The 19,395-nt window shown below is 54.8% G+C and overlaps 2 protein-coding genes across 4 annotated transcripts; both read left to right on the forward strand.

The window, feature by feature from the left end:
• The first annotated feature begins 6,320 nt into the window (after positions 1–6,320).
• On the forward strand, positions 6,321–10,702 carry LOC119060071 (leukocyte-associated immunoglobulin-like receptor 2). Its single transcript, XM_037159949.2, has 5 exons — positions 6,321–6,466; positions 6,898–6,933; positions 8,293–8,610; positions 9,853–9,945; positions 10,091–10,702. Exons 1-5 carry the CDS (start codon positions 6,433–6,435, stop codon positions 10,243–10,245), a joined length of 636 nt encoding a protein of 211 aa, XP_037015844.2. The 5' UTR covers positions 6,321–6,432; the 3' UTR covers positions 10,246–10,702.
• Positions 10,703–11,599: 897 nt separating this feature from the next.
• On the forward strand, positions 11,600–18,582 carry LOC128626092 (leukocyte-associated immunoglobulin-like receptor 2). Of its 3 annotated transcripts, XM_053656719.1 has the most exons (6): positions 11,600–11,683; positions 11,841–12,024; positions 14,319–14,510; positions 14,788–14,823; positions 16,137–16,430; positions 18,069–18,582. In XM_053656719.1, exons 2-6 carry the CDS (start codon positions 11,886–11,888, stop codon positions 18,233–18,235), a joined length of 828 nt encoding a protein of 275 aa, XP_053512694.1. In that variant the 5' UTR covers positions 11,600–11,683; positions 11,841–11,885; the 3' UTR covers positions 18,236–18,582. The 3 variants fall into 3 exon arrangements, with proteins under 3 accessions (XP_053512694.1, XP_053512695.1, XP_053512696.1); XM_053656720.1 differs by lacking the exon at positions 14,319–14,510 and having other exon boundaries at positions 14,776–14,823; XM_053656721.1 differs by lacking the exon at positions 14,319–14,510.
• The last annotated feature ends 813 nt before the right edge of the window (positions 18,583–19,395 follow it).

Below are 19,395 nucleotides of genomic sequence, written 5' to 3' on the forward strand. Positions count from 1 at the left end.
TGGATTCCGCGTGCTTGAGTCCATCCAACTGAGTTTTCCTGTGCAACCCCGTTTCACCAGCCACTGATTTCGCCCCTTACCGGTCAGGCTGAAGAATTTGTTGTTAACGGACTTCCGAAAAGTTCAATTTTCTGCGTTCTGGCTGTGCTTTCTGTTGCTAATATTTAGTTTTCTCTAATCTTGGTTGTGTGAGAAGGCACGGCACATCCACCTATGCCTCCATCTTGGCGGAAGTCCTCTTTTTTTTTTTAAGAAGAATTTCAGAAAGTTTTGTTAAAGATTTTATTTGTTTATTATTAGAGAGAGGCGAAGGGAAGGAGAAAGAGAGGGAGAGAAATATCAATATGTGGCTGCTTCTTGAGCGCCCCCTACTGGGCACCTGACCTGCACGCAACCCAGGCATGTGCCCTAGCCTGGGAATCGAACCAGCGACTCTTTCTTTGGTTTGCAGGCCGGTGCTCAATCCACTGAGCCACATCACCCAGGGCTTCTAGCATTTTTCTAATTTACCCTCCTGCTCTGACTGAATATCTTGTATCTGAGTCCCTCAAATAAGGACTCAGCTAAGTCCTCAAATATGAGGACTGCATACAGGGGGCTCAACTAAGGAAAATGGGCCCATAGACTCTGACCATGGTGCTGAAAGTATAATCACAAAGAATATTTCCAATCAGCACCATGGACAGCAGGCGCACGTTTTGCCCCGCCCCTTCAATCCCACCCGTCTTGGGGATGGGTCCAGATGGGCAAATTAGGAAAAGTGTCTAGATACAAGTCCAGAGGTACTGGGCACACCCACAGAAGGAGCCAGATTTTGTAGGACACAGGGAAGCTCAACACGTTAGCGAGGGTCAGCTGGACCACAGAATGCTGTCCTGTGGGGAAGACACATTCTTTTCTACTTAACACTGGGGCAGGCAGACAGGAAGCAAAAGAGGAGGCAGCCCAGACTTGGCTTGGTCACGTGTTGTCTTCTGCGCACTCGCTATGAGAGTACCTGGTGAGTGTGACAAGGGTGCCACCCTGGCTTGTGTGGCTCAGTGGATTGAGCACCGGCCTGGGAATCAAAGGGTTGCTGGTTCAATTCCCAGTCAGGGCACATGCCTGTGTTGCAGTCCAGGTCCCCAGTGGGGGCGTGTGAGAGGCAACCACATATCAATGTTTCTTTCCTTCCTCTTCCTCCTTCCCCTCTCTCTGAAAATAAAAATGAAATAAAATATTTTTTTAAAAAATGAATGCCTTTATACGTCAAGGAAGTGCTGTTTTACAAGCATTGCATCATTACTTTTATTTTCCTATTGCAGTAAAGCTCCCAAAACACAACACTTATTATTTTTAAAGGATTTGTCTATTTATCTTTAGAAGGAAATGGAAGGAGAAAGGGAGAGAAACATCAATGTGTGGTTGCCTCTTGTGCGCCCCCTGCTGGGACCTGGCCTGCAACCCAGGCACGTGCCCTGACTGGGAATTGAACCACGATCCTTTGGTTCGCAGGCCCACACTCAATCCACTGAGCCACAACAGCCAGGGCCAACATTTACTATTTAAAAGTGTACCATTCAGTGTCACTTGGTACGTTCACAATCTAATGCAACCAGTGCCTCTCTCTAGCTCTAAAATATTTTCATCATCCCCGCAAAAAAAAACATGTACCCATCGTACCAGTACAGGTTTGTCACAGAAACAGAACCAATAGGATGCATGTCTACAGAGACTTATTTTATGGGATTGGCTCCCACAAGGATGGAGCCTGGCAAATCCAAAATCTGAAGGGCAGGAGTGAGCTTCTGTTGCAGTTCAAGTCCAAAGACAGAGTTCTACACATCAGCCTTTTGTTCTGTCCAGGCATCAGCTGATTGGATGAGGACCACCCATGCGATGGAGGGCAACTGGCTTCACTTTCATTTTTTAGAGCTGGTCTGGGGAACATGGATTCTGGGAAGATTAGGGGGTTGGGGCCAAGGATCATTTTTTAACCTAAATTGTGGATCAGGTAAGAATTTTAAAACATTACTTAGGTTAGCAGTAATGGTGGAGCTAGACAGTATTGCAACTTCTCCAGGTTGCTGTTCTTCTCCTTGAGCAGCAGTGACCACAGGACTTGGGCACCCCTGGGCGTGAGCTCCAGGTCTGGGGAGAGCCGCAGGACTGCACCCTTGGAGAGGCTGAGCCCCATCCCATCCGGGAGGACGGGACAGCCAGCATTGCAGACACATCCTCCGCCTCTGTCTGGCTTTGCATGGCTGACCCAGGACAATAAGGAAGTCTCCTCCCAATGACCCGAGGTCTGCTTGGCAGGCTGCCTGCCTGGTGCTGTGGCCCAGCAGCCACGCCCTGGGCTGTGACCCTGAGAAGTCTCAGGTCTCTCCCTCCACATCCTGATTCTCCCAACTTCTCCTCATGTGACCAGTCCCTCCCCTGTGAGGTCATGATCAGATGACTCCACATCACGAGGGACAGAGGCTAGGAGTCCCCCTCTCTCCACACAGTGCCTGTGATCCGTGCCATAAATGAATCTAAGGGTGTCCATCAGACTTAGAAAGAAATCCAGCCACCAGCCCAGACCTACCTGCTTCTTCACAAACTCAGCCTTCCACGAAGCCCCGCCCACCAACCTTCGGACAATGTAACTGTCTCTGTAGTGCATTTGCTTCTGTGGACTGAGGGGCTTTTAGTTCAGAAAGACCCGAGCCAGCTGGGCGGCAGGTGGGTGCCGAGCACAGCCCAAGGTCACAGGACACAGAGGGGCACAGAGACAGGGGCATCGTGACTGAGCAGGGTGCCACCTGCCCTGGAGATCATGAGGGGGGTGACAGAGTGTCCTCCCAGTGTGACACTCTCCTCTCTGTACATCCTCAGTAATAACATGAAGGTCTCAAGAGAGTTGTATGGTTCCCCTTCTGCACGTGGGAAACCAAAGCGTTTGCCTGAGGAAATGTGTGAGAGGGGACATTCAGGGTGTGAGGACCAGATGACAAGCCAGTGAGTGTCCCTCCCTATATGCAGTGTCCATCTGTATATGTATCTATGTATCTGAGCATCTATCTATACATGTACCTAAGTATCTATGTATCTCCCAATTTATGTAACTCTCTAGGCATATACCTAAGTACCTGTTCAACTCTGTGTATTTATGTGGCTAAGTATCTGTATCTCTATGTATGTTAGTGTGAAACTATGTATCTAAGGGTCTGTGTCAGTATCTCTACACTCACCTTTGTCTCCGTGGGACTGTTCTTTTAGGTTTTTGCCTTAGTTTTATTGTTGACACTATAACAGATGTTCTTCTGTTGCCAACTTCAATCCAGTCCCCACTCCCCCTTTTCTCTGGCTATCACGCTATGTATCAATCTATGTAACTGTAATCTATATATGAATGTATGTGTGTATGTGTATAGTGATTTGGTTTAAAAAGTCCTTATAGTTTTTTTCCTGTAAAATAGACTATTTATTTTATTTTTCATTTTCACCAGGAACTTTATTGATTTGGATATGTTGAGTATGTCGGCTATCTCCTGCCATTGGCTTCTCATGGGGAGAGGCCAAGCGTACTGCTAAACATCTTCCAGTGCATAAGACAGCCCCACAGCAAAGAATTATTTGGCCAAAATGTCAACAGTCCCAAGAAACTTGGCAAACCCCTTTTGACACATGTGACCAGTCACAACACCTTCTCCATATGCTGTGCAAATATATTTTTGCATTTCCGTTGCTTTTTTGAAATAATTCTTGAAATAATAAAGTATTATATGCCAAAAATGTTGCACATTTTCTCCCATCTTAATATAAAAATAGCTGTCCCCCAATTCACCAATTTTGATACTTTTTTTAAATGCACGTTGATATGACAGCGGTCACAATGCAATTTAACAAAATTGTTTCTAATCATGTTAAAGACAACGACAGACTTCCAGACAAGATGGAGACATAGGGGAAATACTGTACCTCCTCACGCAACCAAATTTAAAGACAACAACACAACCAAAACAGACAGAAAATTGGACCGTACCAAAATCTGACAACAACGAACCATTCGTCCAGACCAGTAAGAGGGCTGGAGTCAGCGGCCAGTGGAGAGGGGTCATATCAGGAAAAGGTGGTGGCTGGCAACCCGAGCGGGTGCAGGAATGAAAACCCAGTAAGGCTCGCAAGGCGGCTGGCTGACCTCGGACACACATTCGTGCGCAGATAAGGTTTAAAAATGAGCAGTGACAGACCATGCGACCCAGGGCCCCAGCGACAGGAAATAAAGCCTAAAAGCACCAACTGGAAAAACTTTCGGGGGTTGAGGTGCCGAGAGAGGCTCCCAGCCTCACAGGAGAGTCCACTGGGGAGACCCACAGGGTCCTAGAACACACACAAGCCCACACACCTGGGAACCAGCACCAGAAGGGCCCAATTTGCTTGTGGGAAGTGGCAGAGGGGACAGAAATCTGGCAGAGGAACAAGTGCCATCACTCCCTCTGACCCCAGCCCCACGTACAGCATCACAAACCAGCAACCTGGGTGGCCCCGCCCTGGTGAACACCTAGGCTCCGCCCCTCATACGTAACAGGTGTGAACGGACCAAAACATTATGGCTCAAGCAGAAGAACAGCTCAAAGCCCCAGAGCCCATAAATCTAAGTGACCAAGAGATAGCTAACCTATCAGGTGCACAGTTCAAAACACTGGTGATCAGGATGCGCACAGAACTGGTTGATTTTAGTTGCAAATTAGATGAAAAAATGAAGGCTACACTAAGTGAAATGAAGCAAAATGCACAGGGAACCAATAGTGATGGAAAGAAAACTGGGACTCAAATCAATGGAGTGGACCAGAAGGAAGAAAGAAACAACCAAACAGAAAAGAATGAAGAAAGAAAAATTCAGAAAAATGAGGAGAGGCTTAGGAATCTCCAGGACATCTTTAAATGTCCCAACATCCAGATTATAGGGGTACCACACAGGGAAGAGGAAGAGCAACAAGTGGAAAACTTATTTGAACAAATAATAAAGGAGAATTTCCCCAATCTGGCAAAGGCAATAGACTTCCAGGAAGTCCAGGAAGCTCAGAGAGTCCCAAAGAAGTTGGACCCAAGGAGGAACACACCAAGGCACATCATAATTACAATAACCAGGATTAAAATGAAGGAAAGAATCCTAGAAGCAGCAAGAGATAAGGGACAGTCACCTACAAAGCAGTTCCCATCAGACTGTCAGTGGATTTCTCAAAAGAGACCTTACAGGCAAGAAGGGGCTGGAAAGAGGTATTCCAAGTCATGAAATCCAAAGACCTACAACCAAGATTGCTCTATCCAGCAAAGCTTTCATTTAGAATGGAAGGGCCGATAAAGCGCTTCTCAGATAAGGTCAAATTCAAGGAGTTCATCATCACCAAGCCCTTATTTTATGAAATGTTAAAGGGACTTACCTAAGAAAAAGAAGATAAAAAACATGTCTAGTAAAATGACAGCAAACACACAATTATTAACAACCACACCTAAAACAAAAACAAAAACAAACTAAGCAAACAACTAGAACAGGAACAGAACCACAGAAATGTAGATCACATGGAGGGTTAGCAACAGGGGAGTGGGAGGAGGAGAGAGGGGGGGAAAGGTACAGAGAATAAGTAGCATAGATGGTGGGGAGAAAATAGATAGAGGGAGGGCAAAAATAGTATGGGAAATGTAGAAGCTAAAGAACTTAAGACACATGGACATGAACTAAAGGAGGGGAATGTAGGTGGGAGGGGGTGTGCAGGGTGGAGGGGAATGAAGGGGGGAAATGGGACAACTGTAATGGCATAATTAATAAAATAAAGTTTTTAAAAAAGATAACTACACACGACTAGAGCCATTGTACAGAAACAAAAAACTAAAGGTACTTTTAGCCAACCCAATATGTATCTATCTCTGAACTATCTATCAGTATCTGCATATGTAACTCTGTATCTAAGAATCTGTGTAACTAACTCTGTATGAATCTATCTATGTATCTCATTATCTGTGTGTGTACTCATGTAAGTAAATACCTATGTAAAACTATTTCTATATCCACCTATGTGTCTATGAATTTATGTACATAAGTAACTATTTATGCCTCTGTGTATCTGAGTGTCTAGGTGTCCATGTATGTATCAAATATCTATCAATTTATCATCTATCTCTGAGGATTTAATACTCTGTGGGTTTCATCAGGACATGGGCTCTGCCTAATTATGAAATATCTCACTAGAAATGCCTTCCGGAAACCAAAGCCTCTTGGAACCCAAAGAGGGGAAGCTAGAGTCTTCCATCTGGGCCTGGGAACACCCAGTCACTTCCTGCGACACCGCGGAGATGAGCCCGTGAGGAGACTCTTGGGAATCCATCCTGTGCACTTCCTGACTGGCAGGGCCCCTGTTCTCCGCCCTCCAGGACCAGGACAAAGAGGACAGTGAGAGGCTGGTCATGTCTCCCAATCCCACCACCTTCCTGGGCCTCGGTGAGTTAAAACGCAAGGGCAGGAACTCAGGGAGAAAAGGGGTGGCGTTCAGGGCGAGGTCCAGGCCCCATGTCAATCCAGCCTCTAGTGCTGAACCTACTGGGCCCAGGGACAGAGTCAGTCACGCAGACAATGACTGGTCTGTCTCACCCGCACTGAAGTCTCCAGTCAAGGGACCAGGGCCTCTAACCTGTTCTCAACTCTGAGACAGGGACAGGTCAGATACAGACAGGCCAGAGGGGGCTCTGGCTGGGAGGTGAGGGGGAACTTGTGGGGAGCCCGTGGAAGGGGAAGGAAGCTGCCCACTGGGAGTCACGTTGATGAGGGTGGTTTGGAGGTGCTGGTAGAAACGAGGTCTTCCCCCAACGGTGACCCTCATTTACAAAACTGGGCGTTGGCGTTCTTGTAACTGGCGCTTCCTTCTCTTGCAGCGCTCTGCCTGAGCCGGGCGATTCACATGCAGGAGGGTGAGTCATTTCTGCCCTCGGTCCCTCCTGACAGCAGCAAACTCCCACAGGACATCCCCCCTGATTTCTAGACGCCTGAGATCCCATAAATACTGGACCCCTGGTTCTCACTCACTCAAACCTGCCTCCTCATCCGTCCGCTCCTGTTTTCTCAGGGAAGGTCGTCAGTTCAGGACCAGAGAACCTGATCATCCTTGACTGTCCTTTTCTCACTCCCACGATTCTCCTTCCCAGTACCCTGTTGATTTCAGCCCCCATGTTCTCACCTGTCCTCACGTCCCGAATCTGAGCTCCATCTGCTTTCCCCTGCATGGCAGCTATTGGCCTGCAGGGGGCGCTCTCTGCTGGCTTTGCCCTCTTCTCTCCTGCAGGTAAATTTAGAAAAAACAAATCCGATGAGTTAACTTCCCAGCTGAAACCCTCCGCTGGTTGAACTGAGGTCTCTTATCAGATCGCTTATCAATGTATTTCCTCTGCTTGTGTCTAGCCACATCCTGCCCTGCTCTGTCTCACTCCTTTATCACCAGACAACTGGGTTTCTTTCAGTCTCTCAAACAGGCTGCACCCACGCTGCACTCAGGACTGTCTCACACCCTGACTTCTCTGCCTCCAGCACCCCGGCCCCCCGATTGCTCAGCTGAGCAGCTCCCTAGGTGTTCATGGCATTTCTGCTCAGACTTCGCTCGCCCAGATGGGGAAGGGTTTCCTTGTTATGCTCTCTCCTTATGCCTGAGGGTAGTCACCACAGGTCTGTCTGGCCTCAAGGCCTTTCTCAGAAATCTGCTTATCCCCCACATCCCTGCCTATAATAGAGAACATCTCTGTAGCTGATTTCTCTCTCTCATAATGAAGCAGTTTTCTGTAAAGTGTGGCAAGAGATAGTGTGGTGGCCCCAGTGTGTCACCAGGGAGGCAGGCTCTCTTTGTTCTGTTCCACAACCTTAGTTCAGGGCCACCAGCACAAAAGTTGCCTCTTGATGCAAGGTGGCTGCCAGGGCTCCAGCCATTGCATGTGTTTGCAAAGAAAGGCAGAAGTGGAAAAAGGTCCTCCAGGCTTAATTGCCACCTAGCGAGATAACTCCATGAGAATGTCACCATTAGGGTGACATTCTTTCATCTCATTGTCACAGATGTGGTCACACAGCTACACAGAACTAACCCCGAAGCTGCCAGGTGTTGTGTTTTGTTTCACAAGGCACTGAGTCTGGTTACAAAGTGATGGTCTGGTTCAAATGAAGATGGAGAGTACAGATGCAATGGAGGTGATGCCAGTCTCTGCCTCATTGTCCTCCTGTCCTCATAGGGAAGGAAAAGCTATTTCCTCATGATGGACCCTGAGATCTACTCTGCTTCCTCCCAGGAGACCTTCCCAAACCCTCCATCAGGGCCGAGCCAGATGTTGTGATCCGTAGGGGACAGCCTGTGACCATCGTGTGCCAGGGCCCAGCTGGGGCTGATGTGATCCGCCTGGAGTCTAGAAGATCTACTTTTAGGGATCAGAAAATTTTGTCTCAACATGGCTCACCGTGGACAGAGGCCAGATTTCTCATCCCCACAGTGAGTGAAGACACTGTTGGGCGTTACTGCTGCTACTACTGGAAAGGGTCCAGCTGGTCTGAGCGCAGTGAGCCCCTGGAGTTGAAGATGACAGACGAGGACGCCTCCAATCCACCCTCAGGTTGGCCCCAGGTGTCCCTGCACCCTGTCCCCAGCCCTGTCCTCTGTCCCAGGCTCCCTGCCCTCCTGCTGGCCCCGAGCCCTGTGGCTCCCCTGACCCCCTGCACTCATGTCCTTGGCCTTAACACCTAGACACCCTTGGACACCACAATGGCCTGGATACTGAGCCCAGCCTGAGATGGGCTGGAAGCTGTCTCCCCAGGACGGGGTGGGGAGTGGACTTCCGGATACCAGGTAGGGACAGACCCCCTTCAAGGGAATGTGTGTCCCCTTGTTCAGGATGGTATTAACTGTCCTTTTAAATGGGCCAGACACTGAGGGGCCTCAGGCCATGGTCCACCCATTTCTCTTTGACATCCCAAGGGTCAGTGTGCATGTCCAGGGTGGTCCCAATCCTCCAGACATGGGGGTGTGCTCCCCCATTTATTCTGATGCTGTGATCCATCCCTGCCCTGGAATCCGTGGGAGGCACAGTGACCTGACAGGTGGGGTCAGCCTCTAGGACCCTCTTATCCTGTGGCCGGGTGACATGTCTACCCCTCACCCTGTCTCTCTGTGGACCATTATCCTGGTCCATCCAGTTGATATGGACCATCAACTGCCTTGTGCCACTGTGTGGAGGCTGACAGGACATTCTGAGGGGTGTCCAGGCCCTCAAACATGTAGAAGCAGAGAATTCCATCCAGCTGTCCTCACATGTTCCTGTCCCCTCTCTGGGGTGTCCAGGGGCGTCCTCTGTACTGAGAGGGGCAGAGAAAGAGGCCGGGTGTGGACACTGTGGGAGCTGCAGGGCCAGGCTGAGAGGGACGGGCCCAGGAGGAACCCGGACTCGGGGCTTCTCCTGCCCCCTCACAGGAGCCCCTCCTGGGCTGGGGAGTGGGGACCTCAGCCTGGGGGACCCCTCCTTGGGGTTCTGCTGGGGAGGGGGCAGTGGACTGCCAGTGGGGAGGGGTCCTGCTTCTCTCCTGGGGGGTGGACACTCAGCAGGCAGGGACACTTTGCATCCTCTAGAGTCAGAGGCCTGTTCAGCCTGGGGGTGTGAGATCCGGGAGGGGAGACTCACCCTGGATCCCTGAGCAAGTCTGAGTTTGCACTGGGCCCTGCACTGGGTGCTGTGGTGACTGGTAGTGAAGCCTGGGGGTGCGGACCCAGGGGCCTGGAGGTGGGGAGGGCAGGGGCTGGGTGCTCCCAGGGCAGGGAGGGTCTGTGCAGGAGACAAACAGTGGTGCTTTCTCACTCCTAGGAAAATCCCAAGAAATCGCATTCCCAGTCTCAACAGTCACCCCTCCACCTACAGAAGTCCCCCTGGTACCCACAGAAGGAGGCTCCCACACAGGTAAGGCACCAGGGGAGAGTCCCCCGTGGGGGTGGTGCTCAAAGGGACAAATCCTGTCCAGTGGGGTAGAAGCTCCTGCCTCGTAGGTCCTGGACCTGGCTGGTTCTTGTCCACCTACCAGTGACCGCCTGTCCTCTGCTTCCAGCCCCCGCCTCCCAGAATTACACGGTGGGGAACTGTGTCCGCATGGGCCTGGCTGGCGTGGTGTTGCTGATCCTGGTGGGGATTCTGGCAGAGGCTGCGCACAGCTGGCACAGGTGGCCCCACGGACCACAGGGATGGACTCAAGGAAGCTCCTGACAGAGAAATTAGCCTCCAAAGCCCCCAAAGGAGCCTTGCCGGGGGCTCCAAAGACGGTGCTGGAGCCCGGGAGACCCAATGCCACTCCTGCGGTGCACTCCGAAGTGTGCCAGAGCCGGCGACCGGGCAGGACCCTCACTCTGTCCCCGGAGCACAGGGCCATGGCACTCACGTTCTTCCGAGGCTTCCAGGGTTTGCCTCCAGGCCTGACATGATCACCGACCAACCCCAGTTTTCCTGGGTCTCCCTTCTCGCCGGGTCCTAAGACAGGCCCCGGGACCCTCCACCGTCTGTCTGCTGCCCTCTTCCTTAAGTCCTCCCACCCGGTATCAGAGGCTCCAGGCCCTCAGCTCTGGACATTTCCTCTGTGTCCACACCTGTCCCCGTGGTGGTCTCAGCATCCGGGGCCTCCCACCCACGAGACTGACAAAGGCTCCACTGGGATTTCCCACCTTTCAGCTGAGTTTTCCCCCAAAACCCATCGCAGGCTTCCTCGCACATTCTGCCTCCACAGCCCCTCTCGTGCCTGCAGCTCGGCCCTGAACTCAGCCCTCTCTCTCGGACATTTGGTGCTTCTGCACCCTGCCCTCCCGCTCCCTCCCACCCACGTGCCCACCTGGGGCAACACCAATAGACACACAGAAGTGAGACTGCGCAGCTGTTGTGTTTGTCTTTGCAGAGGGCAAGCCTCAGCCCAGGGTTTCTCTGGAGGGGAGGGGAGGGGAGGGGAGGGGAGGGGAGGGGAGGGGAGGGGAGGGGAGGGGAGGGGGAGGGGAGGGGAGGGGAGGGGAGGGAGGGGAGGGGAGGGGAGGGAGGGGAGGGCCGTCATTCTCCCCTAGAAACAGAAATGTTTCCTGAGAGTCATGGTGACCACAGACCCCGGTTCCCTGCCACACATGGAGATTCTGTTGGCTGTGGCCACATCACCGTGAATCTGCAGGTTCGCCTCCTGGGTTCTTCCCCAAGGCAGAGCCCGTGGTTTGAACCTTCTGAATCTTGGAGGTGCTGGGTGACTGGGGCTCAGGAACATGAGGCACCGGGCAGGCGGGGTTGAGGCCAAGGGTCATAATGCACACGGGCCTCGGTGTCCGGAGGGGAGGGTGCACTGTCAGAGCCTGGTGCTCCCCTGTCTCCTCCTCATGGGGCCGGGCCCTCCCCTGTGGAGACATGATCACATGACTCCATGTTGTGAGGGGCAAGAGCTAGGAGTCCCCCTTCTCTCCACACAGTGCCTGTGATCTGTGCCATAAATGGACCCAGAGACGCCCACAGTGTCCAGTTAAATCGAGCCCCCGACCTGTGTGGTTCATTGCAAACAGAACCTTCCATGAAGCCCCGCCCACCAACCTTTGGACAATGTAACTGTCTCTGTAGTGCATTTGCTTCTGTGGACTGAGGGGCTTTTAGTTCAGAAAGACCTGAGCCAGCTGGGCGGCAGGTGGGTGCTGAGCACAGCCCAGGGTCACAGGACACAGAGGGGCACAGAGACGGGGGCATCGTGACTGAGCAGGGTGCCACCTGCCCTGGGGAGCATGTGGGGGGCAGAGTGAGTGTCCTTCCCCAGTGTGACACTCTCCTCTCTGCATCCCCCCAAGTAATACCATGAGGGTCTCAGGAGAGTTGTATGGTTCGCCTTCTGCATGTGGGAAACCACAGTGTTTGCATACGTGTGTTGTTGGGAACGGTCAGGCTGTGGGACCAGAAGCCAAGCCAATAAACACAGAGAAGACAGTGACAGGCTGGTGAGGGTCCCCCATCCCAGCACCCTCCTGGGCCTTGGTGAGTGGACCCCAGGGGCAGAACCCCAGGGAGTAAAGGGGTGGCATCCAGGGTGGGGTCCGGACCCCTCCTCCGTCCTGACTCTGGTCCAGGACCTCCTGGGCCCTGGGAGAGGGGCCATTCCACAGGCCCTGCCCACTCCGGGGCACCTGGGCCTGAGCCTCCAGGGGAGGGACTAGTCTCCTAACCTGACCGTGACCCTGGGAAGGGCGGGTCCCATGGAGAAAGGCCGTCAGATGTCTGGGTGGGAGGTGCCCGGGAGGGTGAGTGAAACCCACTACAGAGGGAGGAAGCTGCCCCCGGGAGTCGTGTGGATGGGGTGGTTTGGGGGTTACCATGGAGACAAAGTCTTTCCCTGCTGCACGCTGACCTTGACCCCCAGGTAAGGGGACTGAACACTGGACATTTTTACCCTGGGCCTTTCCCTGTACTGCTCTCTGCCTGGGCTGGGCATCCACCCCCAGGAGAGGAGTCATTTTTACACCTCGAATCCCTCCCACCCCAGGGGCAGCTCTGACTGGAGTCCTGTGGGTTTCAGGAGGGACTGAACCCCGGTTACAGGCAAGGAATGTCCCTCCCAAGTCTCTCCTGATGGCGCAAACACCCCCAGACATCAGCACTGGTCTCCAGACCCCTCAGAGCCAATAAATGCAAAACTGGACCCTGGTTCTCACCCAGTCCCACCTGAGTCCTCACCAGTCTGCCCCCGTTTTCTCAGTGAGGGTCACTGGTCCAGGACCAGGGAACACAGTCACCCTGGATTCTCCGCATGTCCCTCCTCATGTCCCTCCATCCCAGATCCTTGCTGGTTTCCCTCCACGTGTCCTCACATGTCCTCACATGTCCTCACGTGTACCCACATCCCTGCTGGGGACCGTTCCCCAATCTGAGCTCCCTCACTCCCGATGCACAGCAGCAACTGGGGTCCCCAGAGGACAGTCCCTGCCACCTTTGACGTGTTCTGTCCGCCAGGTGAATGTAGAGACAATGTTGGTGACTTTCCTTTCCCTCCGGAACCCTCGACTTCTGGCTGGATTGCAGCCACGTCAGGTCCCTTGTCAGTGTGTGTCCCATGCCCACGTCCACCTCCTGCCACCTCCTGTCCTGCTCTGTCCCAGTCCCTTAACGCCAGACACGGTCGGTTTCTCTTGTCTTCAGTTGACAAACGTGTATTAAAGACATTCACCCAAGGACAATGAACACAATGAGCAAGGAAGTGGGTGTTTTTTCCCCAGCTGGATACTGTCCTTGGAACAGCGGCCGAGCGTCTGGGATTTTGTCTGGGAGGCACCGTCCCTTTCGGATGCTGCCCTACACAGTCACCTGTCCTTCTGCCAATGGTCTCGTCCTGCCACTAAGAAGAGGCAGGAAGCGCTGTTTCCTTTAGAAGCAGCCCCACTGCTGCCACCTGTGGTCAGGGACAGGAATGTGGGGACACAGGAAACAGGGCCCCCAAAGCCACAGTGGGTGGTGTGTCCTGAGGAGGAAGTGCCACCAGGTGAGAGCCCCTCCCTCAGAGGAGGCTGTCCCAGAGCCCCTGCTGGCGAGGGCCCTGCTGTGTGTGGGGGTGGGGGGTCCCCCAAGTGCTGACCCATCAGGGGTCTGGCTGGGTGGGGAGGTGACAGGTCAGGCAGGAGGTGGCACTGGCAGCTGAGGACGGAGGAGCCACGGGTGTGGGTCATCAGAGGGAGAGTCGGGGGAGGTGCTTGTGCGGCAGCTGTCTGTCTGCCCAGGGAAAAGGGAAGTGTGGGCGCTTGCTGTCGGGGCACCAGGAATGTTTAGTGCGTTCACGGGGCCTGATGAGAAAGGGGAGCAGGGAGATGCCCCTTCTCTCTGTAAAAGTGACTGTCAGGAAGCATCACAGGCAAACCCCACACCTGCTATGGACCAGGTGTGTCCCTCTGCCTCACACGCCAAGGCTCACCAGAGTTCTGTCGTCTCGGCGTGATTTAGGGAATAGAGACCATCCAGCGTCCCGCCCTCCCCTCCCCAGCACCTGCGAGAGGGCCTCTAAGGTCTCCTGTCCTCAGAGTGGGTGCAGGAAGGTCTAGGTGACAAGGGGGACCTGTGAGCCCCTCTGCCAGCACCAAGCACAGACAGCACCTGAGATCTGGGGCCTCGGTCTCCACCCGGCCCTGGTGGGCACAGCCAGCGGCCTCTGCTGCAGCCCCACCAGGGTTCTGGGCCCAGTCTCAGCCCTGCTGCTGTTCCCTGGGCCCTGGGCACGGGCACAGTCTCCTGCACCCAGCAGGGCTCCAGTCTCTCCCAGCGTCACACATGTTGTCCCCAACCAGCACTCAGGACCGTGTGCATGAGAGCTTCCCCTTTGAAGCAGGACATGGATGTAGCAAGTCCCGGAACACCCCTGACCCCACACTTCCTGAGCACTGTGCCGGCTGCAGGCTCTGCCCTTCACCCTCTACCCGCTGGTGGGGCAGGTGCAGGCCTGGCCATGGGCCCCCGTGACAGCCCCCTCCTGGTCCTGGGTGAGTCGAAGGGTGTGCGTTATCAGTCCAGGACAGTCTCCTGGAAGCAAGTACCTGGCGGTGGGGACAGGTTCAGACTGAGGACCTGTTTGGGAGAGGGGATGGGGCTTCGTTGAAACTCAGAGCAAGAAGAAGGGCTGTGCTCAGAGGTGAAGCTGAGGAGGGAGCTGGACACTCTCAGGGGCTGAGTCCTGCCTCCATCAGGGCCCCTGACTGCAGCCCCGGTGGGGGGGGGGGTGGGCGCTGGGTGTTTTTCTCACCACAGCTTCTCTCCCAGTGCTCTGTCTGGGCCAGACCGTCCACACGCAGGAGGGTGAGTCTACCATTTTAAATTCCGTTTTTCATGAATGTTGTGTTTTCTGACCAAGTATTAATATTCCTTAGAGGCCTCTGGTGGCTGGTCTTCAGCTCGGACGAGACCCAGGCCCCTGTCTCTGTCTGGGTGGGTCTGTCCTCACGCTGTCTGACCCGCTGATCTGGGGAGAGGCAGCCTTTCCTTCACTTCCACACACACCCTGGTCTCGCTGGACCTGACCTCCTCCCAGGCTGACTCTCCTCCACTGGGCTGGGCTGGGTCACACTTGGCCTTTGGCTCAGCTCAGTCCCTTTCCCCTGTGTCTCCCAGACAAGGTCAGTTGTCCCCTGGCCCAAGACTCCCACACTCACGGGTGCCACCCCCGTGCGTGGCTGTGGGTTTGCACGACCCCTTCATCGGCCTCTGTGCTCCCTCTTCCTTCCAGTCAAGGAGGCAGGCGACTGTGTGTGTGAGTCTCGTGTTTGTGGGGTCAGAGGCAGATGGGGTACCTGTGAGGATGGATGGAGAGAAACTAGGGTGTGGATGTAAGAATGAGTGAGGAAGGGAGTGAGGAAGGCACTGGGCCAGTGCCTGCCTCTATGGGGCTCCAGTGACCTGGGTGCCAACTTCCCGTTTCAGGGCTATGATCCCTGTCTTCCCCCCTCCCAGCCACCCGGCACACATGGGGGTTCAGGGCCCTCAGTACTAGAACTGGGAACAGGCTGCGAGGAAGGTAGAGGATGCAGTGGGAACAGAGCTGAGTGCTGCTCAGAGGACGGCCCTGGAGACAGGAATTCCCACCCACTGGGGTCATGTGACCAATCCGGGTGGAGCTCTACCCCCCTGGCTTTCAGGGGAGCTCTGCAGCCTCCCTTGGTCCCCACAGTGTCATCCAGCTACACTTCAGTCCTGGCCCAGTCACTCCCACATCTCAGATGCCTGCTTCCCTGTCCCCACACATGACCCATCACCATCATCTTCTGTTCCCCTCCTTGTCCCCTAGAAAGTAGCCATGGGCAGAGAAACATGCCCAGGACCCCACCCTACTCTGGCTGTTCCCTTGTCACCCTGAGAAAAGCCCAACATGCGACCAGAACTCGGGGTCCTGTGTCAGGGGCATCACTCTGCAGTGATGAGGCTTCAGTCACCTGGATGGATGTGGGGGGTGGTGTTTGGGGACAGGATGGTGGGAGGTTGTAAACTGGGTTGTGGGGCTGGTTGTGTAACTCAGCACGTTTGCTAAAAGCATGGAAGGGAACCCAGAAAACAGGGAGTGTGATAACTGGTGGCTTCCTCTGAGGGACCCTGAAATCTGCTCTGCTTCCTCCCAGAGGCCCTGCCCAAACCCTCCATCAGGGCCGAGCCGGGCCCTGTAATCCCCCTGGGACAGCCTGTGACCATCGTGTGCCACAGCCCAGCCTGGGCAGAGGTGTTCCGTCTGGAGGACGAGGACAGATCTGTCCATGGGGATCAGACTGTGACTATCCCACATGACTTTAACGGGACAGAGGCCAGATTCCACATCCGCGCAGTGAGTGAGGACACCGCCAGGAGTTATTATTGTCGCTACCGCAAAGGGCACAGCTGGTCTGAGCCCAGTGAGATCCTGGAGCTGAAGGTGGCAGGTGAGGATGGCTCCACTCTACCCTCAGGTTTGCGCCAGGTCCCTGCACCCTGTCCCCAGCCCTGTCCTCTGTCCCATCTCCCTGCCCTCCTGCTGGCGCCCAGGCCTGTGGCTCCCCTGCCCCTCTGCACTCCTGTCCCTTGTCCTTCACACTCGACTCAGGGCCTTCCAAACTCGGTCCCATCTAAACACCATCGTGGTCAGGACACTGAGCCCCAGCATGTGGTGTGTGGGCAGGGAGCTGGTCTTGCAGGGTTGGAGAGAGTGGACTTCCAGGGACAGACCCCCTTCAAGGGACCTTTGGTCCTTTCACTCAGAATGGTTTTCAGCTGATTTTGTTCACTCGGGCTGACTCTGTGGGGACCCCAGGTAGTGTGTCCCCTGCAGGTGGTCCATCCACCACTGGGCAAGTCATGTGGTCCACAGGGTCCCTGACCAGGGCTAGAAGGTGGTTTCAGGACCTCTGGGATGAGGCTGTCCTTCCCACCTGTGTGGTCAGCTCCCGAGAGGTCCTGCAGTCAGAGTCTAAGTGACCAGCTCAGGGATGGTGATGAGGAGGGAGAAATTCTTCCTTCAAAACCTGGAACTGTCTCTCCCTTCGCTCTCTATGCTGCTGTGACTCAGATTCCCCTGGTCAGTGGGCAGGTGCAGTTTATCCTGACCTGTGACCCCTCACTGCCCTGGGGGACTTGGGGGACACGGTGACCTTGATAGACAGGGTTAGCCCTCAGGACCCCCTGGCCTTGTGGCCAAGTGAGGTAGCTGTCACCCACCCTGTTTGTGTCTGGACCAGGGTCCCACTGCTTTGTGCTCAAGTATGGAGAGTGACAGGACATTCTGAGGGGTGTCCTGCCCTCAGACAAGTAGACACAGAGAATTCCATTCTGCTGTCCTCACATGTCTCTGTCCCCATTCCTGGGAGTCCAGGGGGCGTCCTCTGTACTGAGAGGGGCAGAGAAAGAGGTGGGGTGTGGACGCTGTGGGAGCTGCAGGGCCAGGCTGAGAGGGACGGGCCCAGGAGGGACCTGGGCTCAGGGCTTCTCCTGCCCCCTCACAGGAGCCCCTCCTGGGCTGGGGAGTGGGGACCTCAGCCTGGGGCCTCCTCTCTGGGGGCTCTGCTGGGGAGGGGGCAGTTGGGTGACAGTGGGGAGGGGTCCTGCTTCTGTCCTGGGGGGTGGACCCTCTGCAGGCAGGGACACTTTGCATCCTCTAGAGGAAGAGGCCTGTTCAGCCTGGGGGTGTGAGATCCGGGAGGGGAGACTCACCCTGAATCCCTGAGCAAGTCTGAGTTTGCGCTGAGGCCCTGCACTGAGGTGCTGTGGTGACTGGTAGTGAAGCCTGGGGGTGCGGACCCAGGGGCCTGGAGGTGGGGAGGGCAGGGGCTGGGTGCTCCCAGGGAAGGGAGGGTCTGTGCAGGAGATGAACATCACTTCTATCAAACTCCTAGGAACAGCCCTTTCACTCACTGCCCCACCCACAGGAGCAGGCTCTCAGACAGGTAAGTCCCCAGGGGAGAGAGCCCAGAGGAAGTACTCAAAGGCACAAGTCTTGGCCAGTGGATAAGAAACTCCTGTCTCATAGGTCCTGGGCTTGGCCAGGTTATCCCACCTGTCAGTGACCCCCTGTCCTCTTCTTCCAGCCTCCGCCTCCCAGAATTACACGGTGGGGAACTATGTTCGCATCGGCCTGGCTGGCGTGGTGTTGCTGATCCTGGTGGGGATTCTGGCAGAGGCTGCACACAGCTGGCACAGGTGGCCACACAGACCACAGGGATGGACACAAGAAAGTGAACGCCAGAGAAATTAGACTCCAGGCCCCAGGAGGACCCTCCCCCAGCACCCTAGGCTCCCACTGGACCCCAGAGGACCCAGAGCCACCCCCGTTCTGTGAATTTGACAGTGCTCCAGGTGAGGCTGCCCCGTGCCTGGGACTCTGTCCTGGGAAGTGGCAGGAGCAGCAGGGACCTGCCTCCTGTGTGGTCCGTCTCCTTCTCCAGGGTTTGGCTCTGAGTCAGACACTCACCCCACTCACAGCCCAGCCCCACTGCTGCCCGGGTCTCCTCCCTTCTCTCCTGGGTCTCAGACAGGCCCCAGGTGTCTGCAGCCTCTGCCCCCTCTTCCTCTCCTGGAGCCCTGCCTTCTCACCTGCTCTCTGGGGACCAGGCACGTGCTGCTCAAGACTTTTGTCTCACCCACACCTGTCACCTGTGGGACTGCGCCTGCTCTGGGCCCCGGCCCACCCACCTGTGTTCCTGGAGTGGTGTCTGCCTCCTGCATCTGAATCCTCACTTCCCACCTGACTTGGATCAAAAGTCCAGGAAATGGACACCAGACAGAACCACAGTGAATATCACTGCAGACTCCTCAGGACGACTATGGCTGAAATAATTTCTAAATGGTGGGCACTAGACTCACTGGAGGGGTCACTTCATAATGTTTAACCCCCGTGCTGTACACTTGGAACAGTACACCGTAGTCCACTGTAACTGAAGAATAATTAAACGTACTAATGTAAAACAGCAAGTGTGCAAAGCTGTGGAGGAACGGGAGCCCCTGCGCCCCCTGGTGGGGACGCAAAGTGGTGCAGCCTCTGAGCGGATCTGCAGGCTGTTCCTCAGAACTTGACAGGGAACCTCCACCCACCCAGCAGCCCCAGTCCAGGTTCAGGACCAGGGAGGTGAGGGCAGGGACCTGGACACTTGTCCATGTGCAGGAAACAGTGACTCACAAAGGTCAAGGGCATCACAGCTCCTCAGAGGTGGAGGAGGAAGCAGACACTGGGTCCAAGTGTCACTTTCTGAGAAGGACCCACTGGCTTTGAAGACAAGGGAGGAAGGCGCCAGAGTAACAGAACATGGGGTCTCTAGACACTGGAAGACAAGGGAGGGTCGCTCCCCGGAGCCTCCAGGAGAGAAGGTTGCTGCACACACCTCAAGGTCAGCAGGTTCAGAATCCCTACCTCTTGGA

Source organism: Artibeus jamaicensis, unplaced genomic scaffold, assembly GCF_021234435.1.
Source record: "Artibeus jamaicensis isolate MK-2021 breed Jamaican fruit bat unplaced genomic scaffold, CSHL_Jam_final scaffold_2693, whole genome shotgun sequence".
Taxonomy (NCBI): Eukaryota; Metazoa; Chordata; class Mammalia; order Chiroptera; family Phyllostomidae; genus Artibeus; species Artibeus jamaicensis.